Source organism: Neurospora hispaniola (genome assembly GCF_033458365.1).
Source record: "Neurospora hispaniola strain FGSC 10403 chromosome Unknown B0T23scaffold_1, whole genome shotgun sequence".
Classification (NCBI taxonomy): Eukaryota; Fungi; Ascomycota; class Sordariomycetes; order Sordariales; family Sordariaceae; genus Neurospora; species Neurospora hispaniola.
The window spans coordinates 4,684,075-4,709,557 of record NW_026944406.1 but is presented as its reverse complement, the minus strand read 5'-3'; the positions used below and the strand labels follow the sequence as shown (position 1 = coordinate 4,709,557).

Below are 25,483 nucleotides of genomic sequence, written 5' to 3'. Positions count from 1 at the left end.
GCCCGTGAAAAAAGAAGATTAAAACAAGAATAGTACCAAAGACAGGAAGGAATCAACCAGATGAGGTGGTGTTTGAAGATTTGTTGAGTTGACGGTTCACCGATCCGCCGGACTCGAACTCGGCGTTGAAGAAGACCTGCAACAGCCAGGTCCGGGTCCAAGGCGGGAGCCCGAAACGTGGGGATTTTTTGGCCGCCTCCCCCCTTGGAAGACAGGAAATGGAACCAATTGGCGTCGATCTCGGACGGGGACAGGCCCTGATGCCCCTGGAACGCGATTGGCGATGTGGACCCATCATTGGAGGTGACGAATGCGACGATTGTTTCTATCGGCATATTTCAGGTACCTGATTTGGGGTATGTATAGCCAACACCTTTCGTCACGATATTCGATGTGGTTGGGGTGTGAGACGGTAAGGTTGAAAGGTGCATCCTCGGCCGTACAGGTAATCTTGACAACGAAAATTCAACAGTTCACATCGCACTCCCGCGGCACACCTACAGATCGGATGTACTATCTATCCAGTTCTTGGTCACAAGTCGAGGTACAAGGTACATGAGGAGCCGGATACATAAGGAAGGAAGTGGATCCGCACTTTAACGGGTACCTACCCCTCCACGCCATTGCATGTCCTGTAAATATCTCTTTGAACTGACCGGATCTCACTTGACAGGCCTCTGACATGATGGCGTTTACATCACGTCCTCAACAACTTTTTGCAATACGGCGATATTGGGTCACTTGATACGAGTAGCGAGACAAAGTAACCTCAATGACAACCGACTCACATAAAGTGAAAGCAATTTACAGCCCAGGCAGCAAACAAAACGGACGGTGTGAAGCTTGGCGCTCACACAAGAGATCACAATGTCCGAACAACTAGCCGACGAGCTCGAGGCCATCAACTCCATCTACGGCGACGGCACCCTCTCCCCATCCGACGACTCACCCTCCACTTACATCCTGACTCTCCCCGGCGAAATCACCTCATCCACCCTGCGTCTTCAGTTCCCCCCAGCCTACCCCGATGAACCACCCGTCGTTCTCGGTACCCACTCCTCCGGCGAGCACGCTAAGCGCGGCGCCGCCGCTCGAGACCTGGCTCTGTTCCGCGACGCAGTCGGCGAGGTGTACGAGCCGGGCCAAGTCTGTCTGTTTGATGCCATTGAGCAAGTGAAGGAACTCATAGCCGCAGTCACCACGGCGGAGAAGGAGGATGAGGAGGAGGAGGAGGACGTGGAGGAAGGAAACGGAAAGAGGGTATCCTCATATGACGCAACAGCAGCAACTCATGATACACAGACAGGAGGCGGAGGAGGAGGAGGAGGAGATCTCCTTGGCCCCGAACCTCCCTGGACGCTCTCCCTCCCCATGATCGAACTCAAATCGACCTTCATCGCCCGCTGCGCGCCAGTCGCCTCTCCGCAACAGGCGGCGCAGTACCTGCAACACCTGCTGGCGTCGGACAAGCGTGTGCGGGCGGCTACGCACAACATCACGGCGTGGCGGATCCGCGGGCCGAACGGCACTTCGTTCCAGGATTGCGACGACGACGGGGAGACGGCGGCGGGCGGCAGGCTGCTACATTTGATGCAGCTGATGGACCTGTGGGACACCATGGTCGTGGTGACGCGGTGGTATGGAGGCCAAAAGCTGGGGCCGAGGAGGTTCGCGCTGATTAACGGCGCGGCGAGGGATGCGTTTGTTAGGGCGGGGTTGGTGGACGAGGAGAACAAGCAGGAAGGGAAGAAGAAGAAGGGTGGGAAATGAGTGGGCTGGTGATAGTCTCAAGATTGCCCAGCTTTGATTGCTGACAGTAACTACACAGCAAGAATATTGAGAAAAAGACTTCTCGAAGGCCTATTCTGCAGATACCAAGATGAATTCATTCGCTACATCGCAGCCAAAACACCACGCAGCTCCGTCCAACCATGCAACTTTCTCCAAAGATTACAGCCAACGCCAGATTATCCTCCGCCGCGCCGAATTTTGACCCCACGATATGAAGGAGTCGAGATTATACAAACTTTTGGGCTTTTTCACCATGAACGACCATCCCCAAAGCCGGGCCAACGCAGCATGTCCTTCTCGGCCACGCCTCACAATCGAAAACGGTGTCACTCACCCCTGCTTTTTCAGCAAAGGCTCCAAAATTCCCAGAGCCGTCACGGCTTGCTCACAGGACAAGATCACAGCGCCGGCCCTCGCCGTTGACAAGTACGACAGCTCCACGCTCTCCGCCATGGGCATGTCCTTGACCAACCTCCCGGCAACCCCCGAAACGATGCCCGTTGCCTCGAACGGCAAGTTGACCAGGTCGAGAAAGATGGGTACCAGCGTGCCCTCGGTCGGTCCCACCAGCGAGTCGCCAAACATGTCCACCAGCGCCTTGTCCAGCAGCAGCGAAGGGGGGTCATCTTGCGCCAGGGTCACCGAGAGGAACCGCGGCTGCGACACCAGCGCCGAGATGATGCTTGTGTACAGCTTGGTGTCGACTGTGTCAATCCAGCTGTTCCTCCTTCTGCGCGGGTAGTAACCGGCGCCGCCATTTGCGCTACCGTCCCCATCAACCTCACCGCCGTAGCCCGTCCCGTTGCCGCCGGTCATGGAAACGTTCCCTCCACTATGTCCATGGCCACGTCCGCCCTCGCCGCCCCCGCCGCCGTGGATGCTCGTCTTCTCCCTCCCCGAGCAATGCACCAGCCTCAAACCGGGTTCCACAAACGGCACCACGTTCCGCCTCTTGAGCGTCTCAAACGTCTTGAGCTGCAATTCTCCTGCATCTGAAGGGGGCGGCGTAGTCGGCATCATCGGGGTCAACATCCCACTAAGCCTGCCATTTCCACTTGATGCGCTGGCATAATGATAACCCATCCCGGACGCCATAGTCACCGACCCCCTTCTCGATCCATACCCATCGAACCCGTTTTCATCTCCACCCTCCTCCTCGACAAATACAAATCCGCCCTTGGCCCTCAACGTCTCCACCACCGCTCTCCTGTCTTTGGTCGGCACCAGGATGAAATCCGAGTAATACGTCGTGATGAAGAAGATCGGGATCCCCGCCAAGGCAAGCGGGCAAGTCAAGTCGACGACGCGCGAGCCGGCGTCCATGCCGGCGCTGATGACGGAAAAAACGGCGTAGGCATCCTTGGAAACCGAAATCGTTTTTGCTTGGTCTTCTGGTAGGCGCGCGATGGCGGGCTCAAAGACGGCGCGGGCCCAGGAGGAGGGGCAGACGACGGAGCATTCGAGGGGGGTGATGGAGATGTTTAGAAAGGTTGTTTCATCTTGGTGGTGGAAGTTACCGACGGGTGGTGAGGGTGTTGCTGATGGTAATGGTTGGCTTGGTGGAAGAAGGATTTGCAGGATGGGTTGGAGGAAGGTCGAGTAGAGGGGGAGGGGAATGTGGATGAGACGCAGGGTTCCATCCTGTTATTTTGGTTTCCAAGAGGAAGGATTAGCGATGCTATTGTGGGGTGAGAATGGTATAGGAAATAAGGAAAAGGGGATGAATTACCAGGAAAGTTATTTGTGCGTTCATAGCAGTGAATGTGTGTTGATTGCTTCCCTTGATCTGGAGTTCTCTTTGATGGTTTCCGTCAGATGCCTAAGGCACGCCTTGGTGGTTTTAAGAAAGACAGCCAGGATGGAACCCTTGTCACTTTTATTTCCTGCGATGATTTATCCCCTCTAAAAAAAAAAAAATCGAATGAATGGCGTCCAAGGGGTGATGAGAAATGAGGTGATCAAGGTGTGACCTTGTGACGTCTCGAAAAAGAGGGAGCTTTAAACAGTTTTGGAGTAACACCTGGGTAAGGCGAACGTGAGGTGCGTTTTGAGGGGTCCACTGGATCGTTTGGGTAGGTGACTGTTCCGGACTCCCGATCTATTCCGTACAATCAAAGCGGAGTCCGTCGTCACGTCACAAAATGTCAGTTCTTGGATTGTCGATCTGAAAGATAGGAGATAGATAGGTGGATCAGCAGGTAGCTATGTGAAACAAAGTAGGCTCGGTCGGACTGAAAGAGGCGCGAGTCCAGTCACCGAGGACGCGAGATGGAAAGGGAACTCAATGGGTAGGTGGGGGGGAGGGTATCGTCAAAGTATACAAGATAGGAGATTGTGGAAGTGGAAAGGATGGATGAGTCAACTCAGGACAAGGACCAGAAGGGCAAGGATACATGGAGATATCAAAGAAATTTGAGATGGATAAGCGAAGGTTCAGAAAAACAAAAGAGGGAAAAAAGAGATGGGCATATCGAAAACAAGTGGAAGTTCGTTCGTCAAAGTGATGAATCTAAGAGGAGTGAGCGCTTCTCCAGTTCCCACTTCCTTCAGTTCTCCATCTGCTGAGTACAGTATGTACGCTTGCTCTCTTTGTGACATTGTAAAGCTTGGCGGGGCAGAGGATGAAGGGGACCCGACCCGAGATCGGGGGAGCGTCTGGGTCCGGGAGACCCAAGAACTGATAAGGTAGATAGATGTACCTGCCCGTGATCGTGCTATAACCTAAGCCGGGGCCCTGGCCATCGTGTTGGAGAACCTCTTTCGAACCCACGGCAGAACCTCAAGACGAAGTCCGCCTGCATATAGTGATGATGCCTGCATGCAATGCAGTATTTAGTGCTATGGCGATCGATGCCAGACCTCGATTCAAATATCTGGATAGATCACCGGGCTGCATACCCAGGGGTTGACGATAGGTGTAGAAGCCGGGTATGCTAGTGTACGCAGTACACCTCTGCTTGGATATAAGATGCTAGTTCGGTACAGCCAAGGCGCCAGCCAAGCCACTAAGACACTACAAGAAACCAGGGTTCTAATATAGAAAAAAAAGCATTTTATTGTACACTATCTTATTTATTATTTTATTTAATAATTAATATTATCTCTATTTGCCTCAATAACTTTTTCTATCCTTTCTGGCATTGAATGAGCCAATTTAAAAAGAAAATCCTCCAGTACTATATCCCAAACTTCTTGAATAGCTGCTCTGAGTTGTGATGGGTTAAGAGACTGAACGTCGTATTTAACCTCGATAAGTGACTTCATCCAATACCAAACGTTCTCAATTGGTACCAAATCCGGAAAGTAAACTAGAAATCGTCTCTAACTAAGCCTAAGGATTCCTATTAATTCCAATACTCTCTAAGTCTCTTTTACCCAATAAAAAGGAATATTATTATATTAAAAAATAAGGCTATTTTCTTGGTAAAAAGCTACTACTATCGGAAGGATAAAAAAGATATACTTTTAAGTAGTGATTCTTCTAAATTCTTTTTCCTAAAAGAAATAAAGCCCTTTTCTTTTTCCAACAAAGGATCCCTAAAACATCCAACTATAAGGCTTTCTCTTAATAAGAACAAAATCATTTAAATTATTATCTTCGTTTAAAATTACCTATTATTTCTATATTAGATTATTAATTACTTAAGTCTTATTAAAATTAAAGATATCCTCCTAATATTTTGGACGAAGGTAAAACCTTCTTATTTCTTAATATTATTCTACTCTTTTTCTTTTATTAGTAATACTTCTTTTTATCTTTTTAATTCTTAATTTTCGATAAAAGCCTAAAGAGTAAAGTACTTTCCTTAATACTCCGGGGCCGGTAATAAGGTAAGGAGGAAGGTAAAAAGGAAAATTATACTAAGAGATGAATCTCTATAAATATTCCTCTTTTATTTACTCTTTAAGTTCGTTTTTCTCCGGTATTATTAAAAGACCTTTTCTTTTTCTTCGCTTTTAGAAGGTAACTAGCCCAGTGCAGGCAATTTGGATTTGTCGAATAGTAAAGCCGGTCTTCTATGTAATATCTTTATAGGTTATTTTGCTGTAATTGCGAAGGGCGCGGACTTGAAGCCTTTTATCCCTTATTAAATATAGCGATGTTTTTTTTTTTAGTATTAAGGGAGGATTTAGAAGGTTAGGGATAGCGAAACCTCGAGGGACGGTAACCGTTGTTATAGTGGAAAAAGGGATGATGAATGAGGATGAGATGAAATGCTTCTCTAGGCTCCCAGAAGTCCTATTTAGGTATTTTGCTATAGAAACTACTAGAAAGGTTATATTGGAATACCTCGGACTTCCTAATGCCACCGAATTTGCCACCCCCCCACTGATCTGCAAATTCACTAAGCTAACAACTTATATCCAAGCAGAGGTGTATAACCTTATGTCCAGTGTAGGCACCAGGTAAGGTAGGTGGCGGGGCAGGCGATGTGGAAAACAGTCCGGACACGCTTCCGTTATAGGTATCAAACCACGCACCCAGTGAGGGTCCGAGAGCTTTTTATCACATGAGATCGCCTGTGGGGGTATCGGTCGGTCAGGCGCCTTGCGTAGGATAGAAGTCGACAAAATATAAAAAGAAAATGTCAGCAGAAAAAGAAGAAGAGGAAACCCGGTGAACAATGTCTTTCTAGTGTATCAGGACCAGGGGCAGGTGTCTTCGGTACATCACATATCCACCTCCATGCTTGCGCACCTGCAGGTAACCGCGGGCGCTTGTCATGTCCCCTCGGGTGCATCTAGCGTTCTCGAAATGCTGCAACCTATTCCCATCATCTCTGTCTCACTTTGCCTTCTTAATGATGGATGTTGATTTCGGCGTACAGAATGCGGTCTTTGCCGAGCTACACCAAGATTCAAAATCACTCCAAGTCGAATCATCGCCAAGCACGTCATGAGTGGAAGACGTCGATGCATACATACCTAGGTCTACAAGAGGAGAGGTGTCTACTTCTTTCTATTTTGCATCTCCAGCTCCACCACTCTGGGCAAACGCCAGTAAGACAGATGGGTTACAACGCATACCTCCCAATGTACCTACAATGTCATGCCGGCACTACGTAGGCAATGTAGTGTACTAGGTATACATGTAAAGCAAAGTCAAAGGACGAAACGCAGGTACCTCACCTCCGCTTGCGCCCTCAAGATTGCCTGCCTGTCAGCCATGGTTCCTTTCACAGCCTTTCAGTTTCACCTCATTGCTGGTGACCTGGCGCCACCGCAACAACAATTGACCCTCGCAAAAGGGTCATTGGTTCTTCTCCTTGGGCAGCAGAAAGTGTGGGGGAAGCCTCTCTTGTGGAGTGGCGCAAAAAAAGACAGATCAAATCCCGAGAAGTGAAACCCCCCCTTCTTCCTCCCCTGTTCCTTTCTTGGTAGTCAGCCTGGATCGGATCACTATAGCCAGGAGGAAGCACATGTCGACCATCTTCGGAAACAGCCAACTTTTCGAGTCTTCGCAGCCTTCACCTGATAGTATCCTCTCCAGTTACACACCGGTCATGTCGAGAAAACGCGGCACGTCAGAAGCCACACCGAAAACTTGAACTTGCCTTTGTACAACAAGAGACAAGAGATAACGCAGCAAAGAACGCCCCTGTTTCAGAGCTTTGTTCGTTCTCGCATGATTGGCCGAAAAAGCTCAATTGTATGTTCCGGTTTGCTTTGCTTCTGCTTGACAGGTCGCTGTACCCGAGCTTGTGCCACCTAGAAGAGAAGGTTTGGACACCGATCATCGGACCGAGTTCTGGCTTTCACTCTGTCTGGTGGCAGCGTCTGTCCGGAAGCAAATTATCAAACATGCAAGTGACTAGGGGATCCGGCATACCCAAGACCATGCTTGATGGTCATCGGAATGTCGAGTCTTCTTGTTCGGCTCAACAGGCAACGGCAAACTGCAAGAAGGCTACAGAGCTCTCCGATCCAGGGGTATGCTGTAGCAGCGTGGGACAGATCGTTTCAACCTATTGCGACATGCTAAATGGCAGTTCCCCATCGAAGAAGGATGCGACCACTAGCCGAACCGAAGGCGTGCAGAAATTCGGAACGACAGTCCTGCAACTCTCTCCATTTGCGGAATAAAACCCCCGGGATAAATAGGCAGAGGGTATAACCTGGATGGACACAAAAATAGATATATCAGGTCAACAAGTCAAATGTCTTGCAACATCCCGCACAACCCCAGGGGTACACTATCCGAGAGATTGCTGTATAGGTATGCGTGAAAGACAAAGGTGGCTGGGGAAGAGGAGACAACTCATCCGACATCGTTTTATTTCCTACACGTCTTCTTATTTCTTGATACCCACGACGACGAGATTTCGAGGGCTCTGGCCATAGTCAAATACTGTCTCCACCCAGCAGTCGCGAACGATATCGGAATGTTCCTTGAGGAACAGGTACCGGTCAGTCACGATAAGGGACTCAACAACGCACGCGCTAAAGGCCATCAGGCTCCAGACTGCGCTAAGCTCCCGCTTTCGGGGCAGGTACGCGGCCTCGTACTTGGCAATCTCCTCGTCGGTGATGTCGCTCAGCTTCTCGCGTACAATCTGGCTGTACTGGCTAAAGTCCGTGTTGGTCGTCAGCTTCGTGATCGCTCCGCGGACGTAGGCGCTGAACGAGGTGTAGCATTGCTTCCTGAGTGAGCCGATCACGACGGGGTTGGTGCTGAAGTTGAACGGGCTCTCGTTGCCATCCTCGCCCTCGTCCTCGCCATCGCTTGGCCCGTGGTAGACCTTGGAAATGACCCCCTTGTCGAGGAATATCCTTTGCAAGACGGCACGGTAAAAGTGGCGGGTGAAGAAGGCATCACTCTCCTTGTCGGTCCAGTTCCCGGGTGCTTGGCACGCCATCATACGCGCTGTGATGTTGAGTCGGATGCCTTGGTCATTGTAGGTGGAGAGTTTCTCACTCATGGGGAAACCCTGGGGATCTCGTCTCTCGGACTCCCTGACAACACGTGCATTCAATGGCTGAAGGGTCGGCCGACTGAAGCAAGGCTTGAAAGTCGGAGGACCCAGCTTTTCGGTGAGAAGGTTGTAGCAGCAACCCACGATTGCAACAGCGTGGATGGACGAGTTCAGAACCATGGACCGGATGCCGTAGTGAGAGAGGTTGCCACATGAGTGGATGGACACAGCCATCATGCTGAGATCATCCTCGCTGTGGGTTTCCGTGTACTCCAGCTGGGAGATCACAGGGGCCAAGTCGGCATCTCCCAACTTGGCAACGACGTACTCAATGCTGCCCTTTCCTTCCTCCCGCGCATAAGTGGCCTGAAGCTCCTTTCTCGATCGGAGATCAATGGTAGCAATATCTTCGTCTGTCACACCCAGTGCCTTTGCGGCGCGCTTCAGTGCCTCTTCATCATTGGCTTCTGACGGATCTACACTTTCCATGATGCGGTGGTAGAGCTTCTTGTTGCGGATTCTCTTCTCCCGCTCAGCTAAACCAGACAAGATATCGAGATCCTTGGCGCCTGCTGTGTTGGCCTCCTTACTCTCCACGGCAACGATATGCTTGTTGTACGGAGGACTCGCCAGAGCGCGGCCTAGATAATTCTGGCCACTGCCAAAGTCTACCAAGTGCGTCAGTTCCTTTCCCCTAACCCGAGCGACGTCCTCCGAGAGCCTGTCGATGTATCCGGAAAAGTGAGTGACTTCGTGAACTTTCTTGGTGTTCATTCCCAAAGCTACCTGCCGAGGAAGCACTGGTAGTTTTGGCTTGCTGGGCTGGAAGGAGCGTCGTAACGAAAGTTTCCTGATGTCCTTGACATATTGAATCAGCGTCTCGGGAGGCTGTCCGGGGCCAGTTTGCGCGGCAAGTGTGTCAAGATCATCTCTCATCAAGAAATCCAAGAGGACCATGGGCTCGGTCTGCACCAGGTAGTCCTGCCATTCCTTGGGAACGGCAGAGACAAATAGGCCGGGCTCGCTGGTGAAGAAGTCAAGAATGTGGACACCACCACAGAGAAACTGGAAAAGGTGGGAATTGGTCGCAAAGTCCAGCAGGCTGTCGACATATTGGTCTGCAGATGAAAAATCATCCGAGTATGGAAGAGGCCTTTCCGGCCTCGCAGTAAAGTCGACCGTCATGATGTGTATGGTGAGTGGTTGTTCATCTGCATTTTTGGCACATCGCCATGAAATTTTGGCTTTCTTTCCGCAAGACTCACACGGTAAAGTGTATGCATGAGGTACAATCGCATGTGTATAACCTTTATGGCGACAGCTGGCGGGGTACTCGATGCCAGCTGTCCAGCACCCCAAATGCTCCGCTGCGGATTTGCACCGGCCAATGCGGGCTCCCCCACGATCCGCCGCCTGCCCGGCAAGTCTGCACGCCCGGTTCCAAATCGCGGGTTGGTTGCGGGTTGCTGAGAGAGTCGAGACTCCTCCGCGATTCCTGAACCGAGTTATGCCCATTGCGACAAGGTGACTTATCGTCGGCTAACAAGATGGTACCTACGACGGCCTCTACGATTTCCTCGAATATTTGTTCAAGAGTTCTAACGTTTTATCACTAGGTGTTCATCCTGGGAGTCAACTTCAATGAGCACAAGCTCGTCCAGGTGCGCTCTCCTCCCCGTCCTCGTCCTCGTCCTCCTCTGCGCTCGAAGAATCACCCTGGTTAACCTTCCACTTGCGAACCACAGAAAGCTCTCGAGAGCTTCTACGGCCTAGGCCAGCAGGCCTCTGCCCGCATCCTCGCAAAGTATTCGATCCACCCGCGCGCGAAGATGGGCACTCTCCCCCCCAAAATCGTCACTGCCCTGACGGCCGAACTGTCGACCATGACGATCGAGAACGACGCCAGGAGGCTGGTGCTGGACAACATCAAGCGCCTCCGTGATATGGGTACCTACCGCGGTCGTCGCCATGCCATGGGTCTGCCCGTGCGCGGTCAGCAGACGAGGAACCAGATCGCCAACGCCAGGAAGCTCAACAAGATCGAGCGCCACGGTTGAGCGAGTCGATGGCGGTAATGGTGACGGGAACTTTGGAGAATACCAAGACGTCTGGATATTTCTGGAGCAGTTCTGTCATGCGACACATGCTTCGATGGTTGTCGGACCATGGGATCAAATGCATGGACAGATATGAAAGAGATGTGCCTGACGTGGCTCGGCTGGGTGTTGTCGAGCTTTTAGGACAGGCAGGCAGGCAAAATCAGTGTACGATACGTCAAGCCAGAGCGAAGACACGCTGGGACGCAAAAGGAATCAGGCGCGGCGTTGTAGAGCAATTCATCGCATCAAGTCAAAACATGGGCAACTTGTTGCTTTTTGACTGGAATTACGACAGACATTTATGATACCCAGCTCCCCAGTCTATATGCTAGCCAGGTCTTGTGTCTTTATATAAGCAGCTTGCCATCTGCAGGCTCATCTTGGCGCTATCTACGCTGTCAAAATACTTGTGCGAAAACACGCTAATCTCCTCTACGTGCCGCCCATTCAGATGTCTACTCCTCGGGCATCAAGTTAGGCAGATCATCCTCCAGAGCCGACTCACCAGCAGCCTGCATCGTAGCCGCCACGAGCTCAACATCCCTCCACACGCGGAGTATGTTACCGCCCACGACCTTGCTCGCATCCTCATCACTAACACCCCGTCGAAGGAGCTCGGCTACCAAGTCCGGGTAGCGCGAGACATCTTCCAGTCCCTTCGGGACGACTGGAATCCCATCAAAGTCACTACCCAGACCGACATGATCATATCCAATCAGTTCGCCAATATGAATGATATGGTCAGCCACATGCTCCAAAGTCGCATTGGCCGGGTAAAATTCCGGCAGCCCATCGTCCCTGTCCGGCGCCGCCACGCACGAGATAAAGTCGGGCGAGAAGTTGACCATGACCAGCGAGTTCCGCTCCTTGACCAGACGAAGGACGTCATCCGGCACGTTGCGCGGGTGGGGGCACAGCGCGTAGGCGCTCGAATGGCTGAAGATTACGGGGGCCCTGCTGCCCTTCCAGTCCTTGCCCGAGCCACCCAAAACATCCTTCATCGTGTCGACGCTGGTGTGGGCCAGATCCACGATCATGCCGATGCGGTTCATCTCGTTGACTAGGGCTTCGCCGGCCGGGCTGACGCCGCCCCAGTGGGACGGGGCCTTGCGGAATGGGTTCTCCTGCAGGGCCGCGTCGGCGTACTTGTTGCCGCAGTTGTGGACCAAGGTCGCGTAGCGGACGCCCAGGGCGTGGTAGCGCCGCAGCGTGGCGGCCGAGTTGCCGATCTGGTGCAGGCCCTCGATGCCCATGGGCGAGATGAGCTGGTTGTGGTGCTTCCAGGCCTTGTAGGCGGCTTTGCTGGAGACTGCCGGCCCGAGGTCCTTGGGATAGGCGGCTTTGAGGCGGTCGACTAGGTCGATCTGTTGGAGAGTAGCCTGGACGGCTGTGTGGTCGGCAAGGGATAATGTCAGACTCTTTTCTCTTTGCGTTGCGTGCTATGCAGTAAGGCTGTGTAAGAGGTTGAACCCACCGGGCAGATAGTTTTCATCAGAAAAGTCGGAGCCGTTGGCAGGGCAAGGCCAGAACAAGCTCCAGAAGGCCCCTCCGTTCATGCCAGCTCTCAGGCGCGCAAGGTCGACATGACCGGGGAGCGTGCCGTCTTCCCAGCCGGTGGTAAAGTTCTTATCATTGATGTGGTTCTTGAAAGCGGCTCGCAGCAGGATTGGCAAATCATTGTGTCCATCTAGACTCTATGTCAGTATTTGGTGAATAGTTATTCATTTGTGGTCGTACCGATCAAGGGAGTGTGTGACAGGATACGCTTCACGCGTTTCTCAATGCTCTTCTCCCTCGGGTAGCCGGGCAGGCAACCCGACATGCCATAGCTGGCGGGTCGGACGAGAAGGTGGAGCAACAAAAGAGAGATGATTACGGCGCCCCAGAACTTGCGGCCAACTCCTCGCCGTTGGCGGCGCGTGTTGGGGGCGGATAAACGCTCAACATCATCCCCGACATCGCGGGGCTTTTCTTCCTTCATCTTCTCAGGGACGACTGTTTCACCAACGTTATGGCCGACAAAGCGATGAAGGAGGGAAAAGGGAAAAGAGATGCGTGAGTCGAAACAGGGGAGCGTGTTTACGGTGTTGTCGTTGAAGGATTAGAAATCGCCTAAAGCTTAGCGGGGTTACTTCATCTTAGTTGATAGTCCGCGGCGTTGTCATGTCATCCATGATGCGACCTGGAAATGCATACGCATCTTGAGTTAGATGCAAAATAAGCGTGTATACTTGGTGTAGACCTACCGCTGCGTCTCAAGTAACTACATCTAGAATCCAAGTTGAGGCACGAATAAGTAGAAACTAGAAAGGAGTAATGAAGACTCACTGTAACTGAGATCTACCATAGCGGCTCGAGGGTGGCTATCTTGGCGTTGTATATAAAGTGCACGGCAGCATCCATGACTGACTGACCACAGCCTTTGAGCCATTCCAGTTCCTTCATCTCCCATCAAAACAAAAGACAAGCCCGAAGCACAATACTACTCAACCGTTCATATTCTGTTGTATCTCATCGGTGATCTTGACCCTGCTGGCGGCGAAGCTGCCCGATGGTGATGCTTTGTTACACTTTGTGCTCTGCCTGGACATCCAACGAGAACGGTCTTGGCACATCCGAGGAGGGACAGTGGGGTTCACAGCCCAAGTCTCAGTCATTCAGTTCCGCAGACCACTCACCTTCGAGTAGTAGTGTAAAACCAAGTTTCCAGAAAGGAACAGGCACGGGAACTCTAGGTTGATAGGCTCCATCCCGTCTCAAGACCCCTCGACCCCTACACGAGGAGGTTGAGGTTACCTATTTTAGGGCGTACTTGTACCTCACGTGTGGATCCTTCTGGACGCTGCCCCTCCTCCAATGAAACTTGGAACTGAATGAGTGAGACTTGGCTGCCCGACGACAACCAACCCACCATGACACTTCCCGGTGGACACTGTCGTCCTTGCACCTCCACTTCCACTCGGCCTGCCCGTACCTACCTTACCTTACTTACCTGCAAGCGCACCACATCCTGCCGTCCACCTCTTCTAGTATAGTGTAGGTAAAAGTGCATCCATCTGCGTGCTGTACTTGAAGGAGTTTGAGTGTGTGTTGCCCCTGTTTCACGAATGCCCGTTCGTCCCTTTTGCTCACTGACTGCTATTTCTCACTGCGACACTCATCGACAACGACTTTTGCCTTGTGTCTTTCCAATTTGGGTGCCGGTGCTTCTCCTTCCCCTCCCCTGAAGCTTCCCCCAGCGTTTCTTCAACTTCACTTCCTTTTACTTTTGACACTTTAGCAGGCCACTGCATTTTGCTCTTGTTGTTCCTACTGGTTCCGTCGGCGATCACCGCCAACTTCATTCTCATCTCCAAGGTACCTGGTCTACTATTCAGGCAGTGATTTGGTCCCATATCCGGATAGTTGGATCCCACGACAAGGAGACCGGCATTTGAGCTCCGTTGAAAGAGACCCCCGCTGCTATCACGGTGCCTGCGTCGTCTCCATCCCCAGGCCACTCGGCGGCGCTGCGCCCCCCTTTAATCCCAGACCCGCCAGACTTACCCACCTTCCCGCCGCCTAGTTCAACTGGCTCTTCGAGAAAACGACACTGACGGGATCAACCACCCCGGACCCCGACTTGGACTACCCTGACGGATCGTATACCGTATTCACCGGCCTCTCCTCAATCAGAACTAGGCGAGGATTATCAGCTGGGATCCTGCTTGCCTCAGCCTCACTCCAGCGTAGCGCGCCGACCAAAAACTCTCGCTGCCCCTGCTGCCACAAGAATTCCCACAGTTAATTCATCCCAAACATCATCGTCTCTGCTACATCCCACCGACTCATCCTATCGAGCGATAGCCCTCCTCACCACAATGCCGGGCTTCGCGGACTCCTTCTGGTCCAACGACTACGCCGCAGGTAAGTAGTTTGGCTGTCGCCAGTAGATCCGCTGTCGTTGTCGGCTGTGCTGACGCACACGTGCTCAGGCCTCGGGGTCCTGTTTGGCAAGCTCCAGCAAGGCGTGGTCGAAAACCGCCAACTCCTGACCATCGCTCGCATGCGCGCCGAAGCCGAGGACGTGTATGGTCAGCGTCTATCCGAAATTGCCCCTGCTGTTGACAAGATCCCAAACGGCTTCAACCGCGACGATGGCGCAAGTGTGCGCAAGGTACGAATCACATGCCAGCAAAGCCAGACCAGGCTTCATCTTGGCCGAGACAGCGTTGACTGACTTGTCTCCCCCGCCAGGCTTATGAAGGTGTGCGGACCGAGATGGAGGACGCCTCCAAGAACCACAAGAAAATTGCGCAAAACATCCGAGATCTAGTTGTGAACCCCTTTACGCGCTGGTGCGACGCCCACGAATCTCGGCTACAAAATTCGCAGGAAGAGCTTCAGGCCAAGATCAAGGCCCACGACAAACAAGCCGAACTTGTCAAGAAGCTGCGCAGCAACTATTTCAACAAGTGCCGCCTGGTAGAGGATCTCGAAGAAGAAAACAAGTTGGCCTTCCAAGACCCCGAATCGGCAGCGAGTCCGAAACCCAAGCAGCCAATTCCCGAAATCAAGGTTGAGCCCGAGGAGGAGGAAGATGACGAGCCGTACGAGATTGGCGATGAGACCTATTCGCCTGACCAGATCAAGAAGATCCTCGCCCACATGCTCAACAACATCAAGATGGGCGAGACCAAGGTCCCGATCCTGGGAACGTATCAGAACACATCGGCTGGTACGGATATTGTCGAATACTTGCAGCGACATATGGGCACCACGAGCATCAGTTATGCTGAGAGGATCGGCCAGGATCTCATCACCCACGGCTTTCTACGTCTGATCGGTAATGTCGGAAACACTTTCGCCAACAGCTCCAGGATGTCCTACCAATGGCGCCCTCAGGCGTTCAAGCTGGCTGGTGTTCCGGAAAAGAAGGCTCCCGTTGGCCGAACATTCTCGATGCCCCTATCCAACGGGTCCGAAGGGAGCGACTCGCCAGTTGTCGGTGTCGTGAGCGAGTACCTTGCCAACTGGAACATCCCCGGTGTCAACAATGGGCGCCCCAACGAAACTCCGTCTGAGCGCATGCGCCGTGAGGCCAGAGAAGCTGATGAGAAGTACAAGGCTGCCGTCCAGAAGCTGGATGAGATGCGCTGTGAACTGGAGGAGGCCATCTTTCTGCACCTCAAGTTCCTCGAGCGTTGCGAGCTTGACAGGCTCAAGGCTATCAAGACCGTGGTGCTGGACTTTTCTGGTACCATCAGCAACGTCATTCCCAGTCTGCAATCTACTGTAGACAACATGATGCTTTACCAGGAGACGGTACAGCCACTGGGCGACCTCCGTTACCTGCTGGAGAACTATCGAACTGGCAGCTTTGTGCCCAAGGTTGTGACCTACGAAAACTACTACAACAAGGTTGATGAGCAAACATTTGGTGTAGATCTCGAGGCCCGTGCTCGGGCGGATAAGAAGCGTGTGCCGATCATTGTCACTACCCTGCTAACGTACCTAGATCACCATTACCCGGATCTAGAGGGCGATGAGGCTCGTCGTGGAGTATGGCTTCATGAAGTCTCCCTCAAGGACACCCACAAGCTGCGCGCCAAGGTCAACAATGGAAAACCTCCCTCGTTGGAAGTCTTTGCCGAGTTTGATGTTCCCACCGTCGCCAGTCTGTTGAAACTCTACCTACTCGAACTTCCTGGTATGCTCTCATTAAACCCCCACTGGAATATTGGTATTGCTTTACTGACACGGATATTTTAGACTCTTTGGTATCCTCTCATGTCTACGAAATCATCCGGACCATTTACAACACAACACAAGATAGCAGCGAAGACGCCCGCATCCCTGTTCTCCAACAGACTCTGTCGCAGCTACGGCTCACCAACATTGCTACCCTCGATGCTTGCATGAACCACTTCACCCGATTGATCGAGCTCACTTCTGCCGACGAGGAGTATGTGGCCAAGCTGGCAACTACCTTGGCCCCATGCATTCTCCGCCCACGTACCGAAACATCACTCACCATGGAAGAGAAGCACGCCTACCGCTTGATTCGCGATTTGTTCGCGCATAAGGATGCGATCTTCAGTGAATTGAAGCGCATGTCCACTCTTGGCGCGTCTGCGACCATTTCGGGAAACAACAACCGCCCACGCGCAATTTCCACCGACGAGAGCAACCGCAGGGCGAACATGGAGGAGCGAAACCGATTGATTCTGGAGAAGGCCAATGGTAGCAGAAGCAGAGCTACCTCGCCAGCACCGGGCCCACGCGCTCACCGTCGCGACAGGAGCGTTGGCGGACCTGAGACCCGGTTCCCCATCTCCCCCAGCGGTATTACGAGCCCTACCTCTAGCCAGCAGCATGGTAAGAGGCCAAGCCTGGGCCCGGTATTGCCCAAGAGGTCCAGTCTCGAGGTTCCGGAAGAGGCTGGTTCAGCCCTAAGCCACCCAGCCGATGGAAACCCGAATGGCGCTGCCCCTGCTGAGGCGGGGACGCCCAAGTCCGAGACGGCTGATCCACTGGCGGATAAGCGTAGCAGCTTAGTAGAGAAGCGCAACAGCCTGGGTCGGAGTGGTGCACGCATCTCGGTTGGCCGTCGCATCCCTGTGGTTGCCTCGACGACAGCCGCCTCTCAACAGCCAAGCGGAAGTGAAAAGGAGAACTTGAGTGGCGGCCATGCGCCAGTGACGCTTGTGGACGCTCCAATGGATGACTAGAGGCGAAACGTTGGAGCTAGATAGAGGCGGTGGGTTTGGTTGGGTAGCATTGGAAAAGATGGAAACGTGGTAATTATGAATCGAATGATAACTATGATATTTTTATCCATTCCGTTTCTACACTTCCCCTTTTGCTGCTTTAAATATCAAAACGTGCAGAATCAGAGCAGGCCATGAAGTGGAAAGTCTGGCTGGTAAAGTGGCGCCAAGATCATCGGCAATTCTATTAGGTGATGCCATCCACATCTTTCGCGTCTTCAGCCCTATACACTAGGTCATTGTCAAGCCACTGACATCGAAAAAAAAAACATTGGCTGGACGAGAGATCCTCAGCCTGAGAATATTGACGAGGCGGCCTACAACCCTCCGGTATTGCCTGATGGTCTCACTTTACTTACTTACAGCAACTTCCACGTACATGTTGTTTCCCACTCTCGATGCAGAGTAATAGAAATGCTGCTGCTGTCAAATGTGCATGTTCGGCGAAGGGGGGTAAAGCCAACGCTGGTTTTCATGTTTGTCTTGAAGCTTTTACTTGCGTTTCGGAGAAAGGAGGGAGATTCTGATGCCCAAGATTCAATGAGAAGCCGCCATGGACACATTCCGTCACTTGCCTCGAGCGAGAGAGTCAGACTGACAAGACCGAGAAGATACTGAACATACACACAATGACGACTGAGCACTTCCTTCCTGGCCCATCAATAAAATAAAACTGTTACAAGTGAGATCTTTCCCAGGAGTGTAGGTATTAAAGGGAAGGTTAGGTGTTCAATCGTTGTAATTGGAAAGGTCCACTCGGCGAGAAATATGATAAGACACTGGCTCGGCTTTCGGCCAACCGCATTCAGTTTCAGTCTTGTAGTCTACAGTCGTCCGATACTGGTTGGATTATTAGCTCGAGACCTCGGGTCAGGTTCCCTAGGCGTGTTCGTGTTGTCAATACTCATACTTTATCCAATAAAGAAACACCGTACTAGATCTTGTGAATGCGTATCGCTGTTTATGTAGTTCTGTAAAGGTTATACTCCAGTAAGTAGTAAGTTGATTGCATGGCACACTGCACAGTGCTTAGGGACACTTGAGACACTGTGGCCGTGTTTTGCAGCTTCGTTCTGACTTTCCGACACCACGCAAATGTCAGCAAGAACTGAAGCAAATGAACCAAAATCGACACTATGCGTGACTGCAGTATGTCGGTCAACCCCATCGCGGTGGTCTGGCTGCTCTTTCATCAACTCATATGCTTGACGATGCAAACACGTTGGACGAGGAAACTGGAGGCAGGTAAGGGTTACGCACCCGACGGGCAGGTCTGGCCGGTTGACTCACCACTGTGTGTACTGCAAAGCAAACCTGCCCACCTAGTACGCCAACTCGCCGGTCCCAAAGCAGAAGGTAGCTAGACCTCTTCATTAAGTTCGCCGTTGACTGAGGTGGTGTTACTCCTTCGCCGTGGTGTTGGCGCTGTTTGCAGGATGGCTGTAGCTTCCCAAGTTGCCTCGCGTCAGGAAACGCTCCTTCAACATGAGAGAAAAAACAAACTCTCGTCGTTTGTGGCAGTGACAGACGGGAAACATGCGATACCTCTTCAGTAGAGTACATAAGGGCGGCCGCCCTCCGCTTCGTCTTCCATCTTTTCTGGTCCAGACACATTCAGCCGCAACTCCTCTTTTTTGGTTACCCACTGATCGCCAGTATCGAGCTCAATCGTCACCAGTAAGTGGATAAACAACGCAGAAAGTTTATCCCTACCGGCAAAAGCTTACCACTTGTCACAGTCAATTCTCTCTTCATCATATCATAGTCAGCATACACGCTTCTTCGGATCAACACCCGCAAACATGGCCGCTTCTTCAGAAGTCCTCTCCCAAACCCTCTCCTCCATCACCTCCATCAAGCTGGACCAGCTCCAAAAACAAAAGGATGCATACGAGTCGGCCAAAGACGCTCTGCTCTCCGCTGCCGACAAGGAGGCCGACGTCCGCAAGCGTGCAGAGGCTCTTCTTGATGGTCGCGAGAAGCTGCCATCCATCAGAAGAGCTGACAACCCGATGCTGTCGGCCGACAACATGAAGCGGTTCGTCGAACAGGCGGCTTTTGATCCGTCCGTGTCGAAGGATCTTCTGCGCGAGTATGAGGAGACGGTGAAGAAGGAGTTGGACATGACAAGCAACAAGTACAGATTTGCCAGCATGTACGGCCGGATGGTCAAGGAGTGGACCGCTGCGTCTGGGCAGGATAAGAAGATGTCGGTCACTGAAGGGGGTGACAAGGCTGATAAGGACGACTTTGTCCCCGTTGGGAGGAAAGAGATGCATGAACAGAGGAAGACGTGGGAAGAATTTGTTTTTACCCCCAAGGAGACCGACAAAGACGCCATCAAGCGGTATCTGGAGGACGTCTTTGCCGGGTCGTCGAAGGACTGCAAGCGCGCTTTGGCGGAGCTGAGAGAGAGTCTTGAGGAACTTCAGGACAACAAGAATGCGATCTGGTCACACCCCTTCACCGTGTTACAGGTCAAGGTATGCATCCAGAGCATCCTGCGAAGCAACAACATTACGGGTGAGAAGCGCAGCACCCTTCGCGACTTCTTGAACAACTCGGTCGTCCTGCAGGAGATCGCAGATGTGCTCAACATGCGTATGGATGCGCGCGCGTCTTGGACCTGGGAGGCGCCTGTGGTGGTCGAGCAGCGCCGGGCTCTGAATGGGAAGTACAGGTTCTTCCTAGACGAGGACCTGCTGCATTCGCTGCTCCTCGAGTACATTTTCCGCCAATGGGCAGTATTGGTTCGACAACACTTCGAGAGATTCATCAAAACCAGAGGTGTGTGGAAGGATGACACGAGACCCATGTCGAAGCAGGATGCGAGACGTCGACAGTTTTTTCTGGACGAAAAGAAACCCCTCTTCAAGGCCGATAGCATCGCCCATAAGCGCGAGGATTATTTCCATGACAAGATTCTGCTGGATCATCTCCCCGCATCGATGTCGGAGGTCCGCGGCGGGTATGATTCATCAGACGCGGACAGCGAAGAGGACACACGAGACTCGCCTCTGAAAGTGGTACAGGGTCTCATGCACCGGCTTGAAGCCGACATTCTCGTCCAGACGCACATGGGTAACGAACTAACCGTGCTTCGGTCTGATTTTCAATGGTTTGGTCCTGGACTGCCGCACTCGAGCATCTTCGCCGTGATGGAGTTCTTTGGCTTCAACGAAGAGTGGCTTGACTTCTTCAGGCGTGTGCTAGAGGCTCCTCTTCGGTTCAAAGGGGACCCGAACCCTGACACTCCCTTTGGCATCCGCAAGCGTGGCACCCCGATAAGCAGCACAATCTCCGATGTCGTGGGCGAGTCCCTGCTGTTTTGCCTGGACTTTGCGGTCAACCAGAAGGCCGATGGAACGCCTCTCTACCGGCTTCACGACGACATGTGGCTTTGGGGTACCACAGAGAAGTGCTCCAAGGCATGGAAGGTAGTGACGGAGTTCAGCGAGGTCATGGGACTGAGCCTCAATGAGGAGAAGACCGGATCAGCGACTATTCATCCCAAGAACAAGAAGGTGGGCTTGGAGTCAACCAAGGAGGAGGAGACTACCAAAACCAGCCACAACCTTCCGACCGGCCCTGTTACCTGGGGTTTACTTAAGCTTAACGCCTCAGCGGGTCACTTCGAAATCGACGAGTCGAAGGTCGACGAGCATATCGACGAACTCCGCCGCCAGCTGGGTGCTTGCCAATCAGTATTTGACTGGGTGCAAGCCTGGAACATCTACGGCGACCGCTTTTTCACCAACTTTTTTGGCCGCCCCGCCGCCTGCAGTGGCCGTGCCCATGTTGACAGCATGCTTGCCATGTTTGCGCGGATCCAGCAGAAGCTGTTCCCTAACCACGCCGGCGGGGTGGGCGCCTACGTCAAGGATACGATCGCCTCACGCTTCGGCATCTCATCCATCCCGGATGGATACCTATTTTTCCCCACTTCAATGGGCGGTCTCGGTCTGCGCAATCCGTTCGTCTCGCTCTTCCTGATTCGCGATGACCTGGAAAAGACGCCCGAGGAGATGCTGGCCGACTACGAAGAGGAGGAAGAGCGTGCGTACCGGAGAGCGAAGGAGAGGTTTGAGACCTACGAGATGGAGCGCGCTGTGAACAAGACGGCTGGTGGTTCGACCAGAGAAGACTCATTTAAGGACCTTGAGGGAGAGCCTTTCATGAGTTATGAGGAGTTCACACGTTACAGGGAGCTGACGTCGCCGCGGCTGAAGGCGCTTTACCAAAACCTATTGATGGAGCCGACAACGAAGAACGTAGAGCTCAAGGGCGATATCAAGGCGGCGCTGGAGGACGAGGATGATTGGAGGGACATGAGCAGCTACGACAAGTGGGTGGTGCAACTGTTCCATCGGGAGGTAGTGGACATGTTTGGTGGACTGACGGTCGTTGATAAGGCGGCGCTGCCCATTGGGTTGATAACCATGCTGAGACAAAGCCGGTTCCATTGGCAGGGCTAAGTGGGTGGTGACCTAGGTTACTAGTAGTGGCAGACGGGCGACGAGGAAGGATTGTGGTGGATAATGTATGATTATGACTGTATAAACCAGGAGAATGAGGATGACGAGGAACGAGTAGGGGGTTATTGTCATGTATGCTCGCCGCTCCTGAACATCATTAGGATACGCTTAGCAAATTTGAGAACAGGGAAACATTGCCTTAGTATATATGGTACTGTTGTAAGCCGCGTCCATTACTTCATGTCTAATGCTCGCATCACCACTCCGCTCGTTACCTTGCCATAAGTGACACTCCACCCCCATAAGTCCTTTGAAGCCTTTAAACCTTGAACTTCTTGGGATCCAGCTTGTCAATGTCCGCACTCTTGGTCTGTCCATCGAAAATCAGTTCAGACATCAACAAGCCGGTGGCTGGTCCGTTCTGGATCCCCCAGCACGTATGTCCGGCCGCAATCCACAAGCCAGGCGTAGAAGTTTGGCCTATAAGCGGACCCCTCTCCTCTCCGAACCGGACATGCTGAGGAAGGTAGCAAGCCTGCTTGGCCTTGACGGGGGCAGACGCAAGAATCGGGCTGACGGTAGCGATGTAGGAGATCAGGTCGTTGCATTGGTCTTCGTCGCATCGAACTTGGTCTGCTGTTTCGGGGAGAGGAATGGTTTTGTCTGGTTCGCCTGTTCATTTTGATTTGTTAGTCATACCCATGTCAAGTCGTACAGACTTGTTGCCAGGGAATGGAATGAAATGAGAAACGAGAGGAGGAAAAATGAGACCAAGGAAAGAAAGAAAGAAAGAAAGAAAGAAGACCATTCACATACCACAAGCGTAAACCTCCCCAAATGGCCTCGCATAAATCTCCGGATCCACATGTCCCCTATGCTTCCTCTTTTGCCCCTTTGCCCGCCGATGCTCCGGCGTCCAGTCGCTCGGCAGCTCAATATCCGTAAACACCGCGTACGGACTCACTTCCGCCTCGTACACCACGCTGTGGGCGCGCAACCCTTCGATCTTGGACCGAGGCAAGATTTTACCCGTCCAAGGGCCGGCGGTCAGGATCACGTCTGTTACTCCCGTAATGGATTTGATTTCGTCGTTGTTGTTGCGGTCCTGGTACTCGACTGTGTCTACCCTGCCGTTAGGGGCTGAAGAAGAAGAAGAAGTGATGTTGGTCACCTTGGCGCCCAACCGAATGTCCACGCCCTTGGCGGCGGCTAGATCCGCCATGGCGTTGGTAAAGTGGAAGGGGTGTGCTTGCGCGGTCTCGGTCTCCCCGCGTCGGCCCATGACATCCCATGAGCGCACGAGCGAGGCGTCAACCCAGTCGAGATCCGGGGGCAGGACGGATTTGGAGAGGAGGGAGGTCGCGGCTACGTCTTGCTTGGGGAGTTTTTCCCAATCTTTAGAGGTTCTTTCATCTTCGGCCTGGATGGGGAGGTGGGCGTTGGGGGCTGCTGCTGTGGTACCGTTAGGCTCCTTCAAGTCGGATGTCGTCGAGGCTGATGTTCCCTGGCCGCGAGCCTTAAGGTCGGCATTCTTGACGACCGCACCGATGGTTCCGCAGCCGACCTGCCGGTAACCCCAGCGCTCGGCACCGTTGTGCTCATCGGCGAGTTCCCGGTGCAGGCGGTAGGAGAGGGGAACGAGACATTCGGGATAAGCCCAAAGGGCGAGGAGACCGCCGGCTTTTCCAGACGCGCCCGCGGCGATGGAGCTGGCCTCGAGAAGAGTGATGGTGTGCTGGGCCGGGTCGAACTTGGGATGGCGGGTGAGGAAGTAGGCGGTTGTGCAACCGATGATGCCGCCACCTGGTGATGTTGTGTTAGTTGAGAGCTGTCGTATGCGGGGAATGGAAATAATCCCTGAACCTACCGACAATGACAATGTTTCTCTTTTGTTGCTGGGCAGCCATGATGACGAGCTGGTTACAAAGCGAAAGGTTCATCAACTTTGGAAGCTTCGACGCCAGTGTTGAATGTATGTGTTGATGCTTCGTTCTGCAAGTGAGGAAATCATGTTTTCCAGGTTTGAACGACGTCAACTCCAACTGGGGTGGCTATCAACGGCCCACCCCATCCCACCCACGAGCTACCCGTTAGGTCCCCCACGCTTTCATTGCTGCGGTTTCCTTTCTGTGCCGGAATGTTGATTTTTAGAGAGACATTCAATGCCCCGCACTAGACCCATGTCTTGATGTTTCCTCTGCTACCATTCTTTGTTGAAGCTTCACGAATCATCGTTCGAGTGTTGTTGAAATTGTGTTTTTTGGGTTCGCAAAGACAGATGCAAATACATAATCACCCACTAATGCAATGATGATGTCAAAGCCAAGGCTCTGTGTTCCCCGCCATCACTGGTGGTTCGTTCATGTTGGTGTACCCACAGGCTTGCCGGGCAACCGAGAAAAATGAGGGTTGTAGAATTCTCGAATCCATGTGGCGTGACAGGACCGTTCGGGTGCCTTTTCACCGTGGCTGGAGTTCATTCATATGAAGAGTTTGAAGAGTTCCCTCCCGATCTTCAGAGCGTTTCTGCGTAGCGGGGCAGTCGTCAGCGATCGGAAAATAGGCGGCGCATGTCAACGCCGACGCGGACTTTGACGCTCGGTTGGGGTTCCCTGAACACATCACGGTCCCTGCCGAGGTACCGGGCTTACTGCTTAGTAATTATCGCAGTATATCACAACACCAAGCCAGGGTGCCGAGTACCTATCACCATGAATCGGCCGTAACAAACTGAAGACTGATATGGTGCAGAGAGTTGAGATACGAACAGTTGTTTGTCTGAACCATAAACTGCAAACACTGGATGAAACATGAAGACGGGATTGAAAACTCGACGGGCATGATGCTGAGGTGAAGTTCAACCGGACATGTGCCACTGCCGTGATGGAATGGAACCACCAAGAAGGGGACCGCTGTAGCCAATGACCCCACGCGGGAATAACTCCGTCGGAACCACGCTGCTCGGGAACTCCCAGACCCGCGCCGGGGGTAGGTATGTCAGTCCAGTGCTGGTTTTTGTTTGTTAGCTTGAGACCTCGTTTCAACTTTCCTATGCGTTTTCATAGCTAAGTAACGCGTGATACTACTTGGGAAACGCCATTTCGATTATCAATACGTCATGTTAATTCCTGCCAATGCCTTTATAATTCGTACTCAGCCATTTTGACTTGTCTCATTTTGTGAGCTTTGGGACTCTATTTGAGATAGATTTCGTCTAGTGTACACTGCCAGAAGTACCTACCTACCTCTAGTGTACCGAGGTAACAAACTAACCAGCATCGGACTGTGTAGTGTAGTGTAGTGTGCCTGTCTCACCTCACGATCCTTGTTCTCTCCGAGCGAGCTAGGGCCTTTTCAAACGTCGGACGGAATTCTCGCCGCCAGTGCCCACTCAAATATCAAGACCACCTTTCGCCTCTCATCGTGTCATTCTCGACTCCTTTGATCTTTGTCCT

At 52.5% G+C, this 25,483-nt stretch overlaps 8 protein-coding genes across 8 annotated transcripts; 4 read left to right on the top strand and 4 right to left on the bottom strand.

Moving 5' to 3' along the window:
• Positions 1-402: 402 nt before the first annotated feature.
• Positions 403-1,946, top strand: B0T23DRAFT_29929 (ribosomal protein S5 domain 2-type protein). Its single transcript, XM_062834303.1, has 2 exons — positions 403-603; positions 674-1,946. The coding sequence occupies exon 2, from the start codon at positions 868-870 to the stop codon at positions 1,768-1,770; it is 903 nt and encodes a 300-aa protein (XP_062697558.1). The 5' UTR covers positions 403-603; positions 674-867; the 3' UTR covers positions 1,771-1,946.
• B0T23DRAFT_29833 (uncharacterized protein) lies at positions 1,946-3,832 on the bottom strand. Its single transcript, XM_062834299.1, has 2 exons — positions 3,521-3,832; positions 1,946-3,432 (listed from the first exon to the last, which is right to left on the bottom strand). Exons 1-2 carry the CDS (start codon positions 3,542-3,544, stop codon positions 2,122-2,124), a joined length of 1,335 nt encoding a protein of 444 aa, XP_062697557.1. The 5' UTR covers positions 3,545-3,832; the 3' UTR covers positions 1,946-2,121.
• Positions 3,833-8,084: 4,252 nt separating this feature from the next.
• Positions 8,085-9,890, bottom strand: B0T23DRAFT_392471 (methyltransferase domain-containing protein; the record flags this gene model as incomplete). Its single annotated transcript, XM_062838006.1, has 1 exon — positions 8,085-9,890. One exon carries the CDS (start codon positions 9,888-9,890, stop codon positions 8,085-8,087), a length of 1,806 nt encoding a protein of 601 aa, XP_062697556.1.
• A 362-nt stretch (positions 9,891-10,252) lies between these two features.
• On the top strand, positions 10,253-10,762 carry B0T23DRAFT_392470 (putative ribosomal protein S13; the record flags this gene model as incomplete). Its single annotated transcript, XM_062838005.1, has 3 exons — positions 10,253-10,255; positions 10,322-10,366; positions 10,451-10,762. The coding sequence occupies 3 exons, from the start codon at positions 10,253-10,255 to the stop codon at positions 10,760-10,762; spliced, it is 360 nt and encodes a 119-aa protein (XP_062697555.1).
• A 497-nt stretch (positions 10,763-11,259) lies between these two features.
• On the bottom strand, positions 11,260-12,785 carry B0T23DRAFT_425328 (membrane dipeptidase-domain-containing protein; the record flags this gene model as incomplete). The annotated part of the gene is made up of 3 exons (XM_062839908.1): positions 11,260-12,191; positions 12,279-12,491; positions 12,542-12,785. 3 exons carry the CDS (start codon positions 12,783-12,785, stop codon positions 11,260-11,262), a joined length of 1,389 nt encoding a protein of 462 aa, XP_062697554.1.
• A 1,647-nt stretch (positions 12,786-14,432) lies between these two features.
• On the top strand, positions 14,433-17,741 carry B0T23DRAFT_29579 (uncharacterized protein). The gene is made up of 4 exons (XM_062834288.1): positions 14,433-14,710; positions 14,779-14,960; positions 15,041-16,493; positions 16,556-17,741. Exons 1-4 carry the CDS (start codon positions 14,665-14,667, stop codon positions 17,512-17,514), a joined length of 2,640 nt encoding a protein of 879 aa, XP_062697553.1. The 5' UTR covers positions 14,433-14,664; the 3' UTR covers positions 17,515-17,741.
• A 3,837-nt stretch (positions 17,742-21,578) lies between these two features.
• On the top strand, positions 21,579-22,028 carry B0T23DRAFT_306779 (uncharacterized protein; the record flags this gene model as incomplete). Its single annotated transcript, XM_062834397.1, has 1 exon — positions 21,579-22,028. The coding sequence occupies one exon, from the start codon at positions 21,579-21,581 to the stop codon at positions 22,026-22,028; it is 450 nt and encodes a 149-aa protein (XP_062697552.1).
• Positions 22,029-22,347: 319 nt separating this feature from the next.
• On the bottom strand, positions 22,348-24,330 carry B0T23DRAFT_435225 (FAD dependent oxidoreductase; the record flags this gene model as incomplete). The annotated part of the gene is made up of 3 exons (XM_062840525.1): positions 23,896-24,330; positions 22,845-23,831; positions 22,348-22,700 (listed from the first exon to the last, which is right to left on the bottom strand). Exons 1-3 carry the CDS (start codon positions 23,966-23,968, stop codon positions 22,348-22,350), a joined length of 1,413 nt encoding a protein of 470 aa, XP_062697551.1. The 5' UTR covers positions 23,969-24,330.
• Between the last annotated feature and the right edge of the window lie 1,153 nt (positions 24,331-25,483).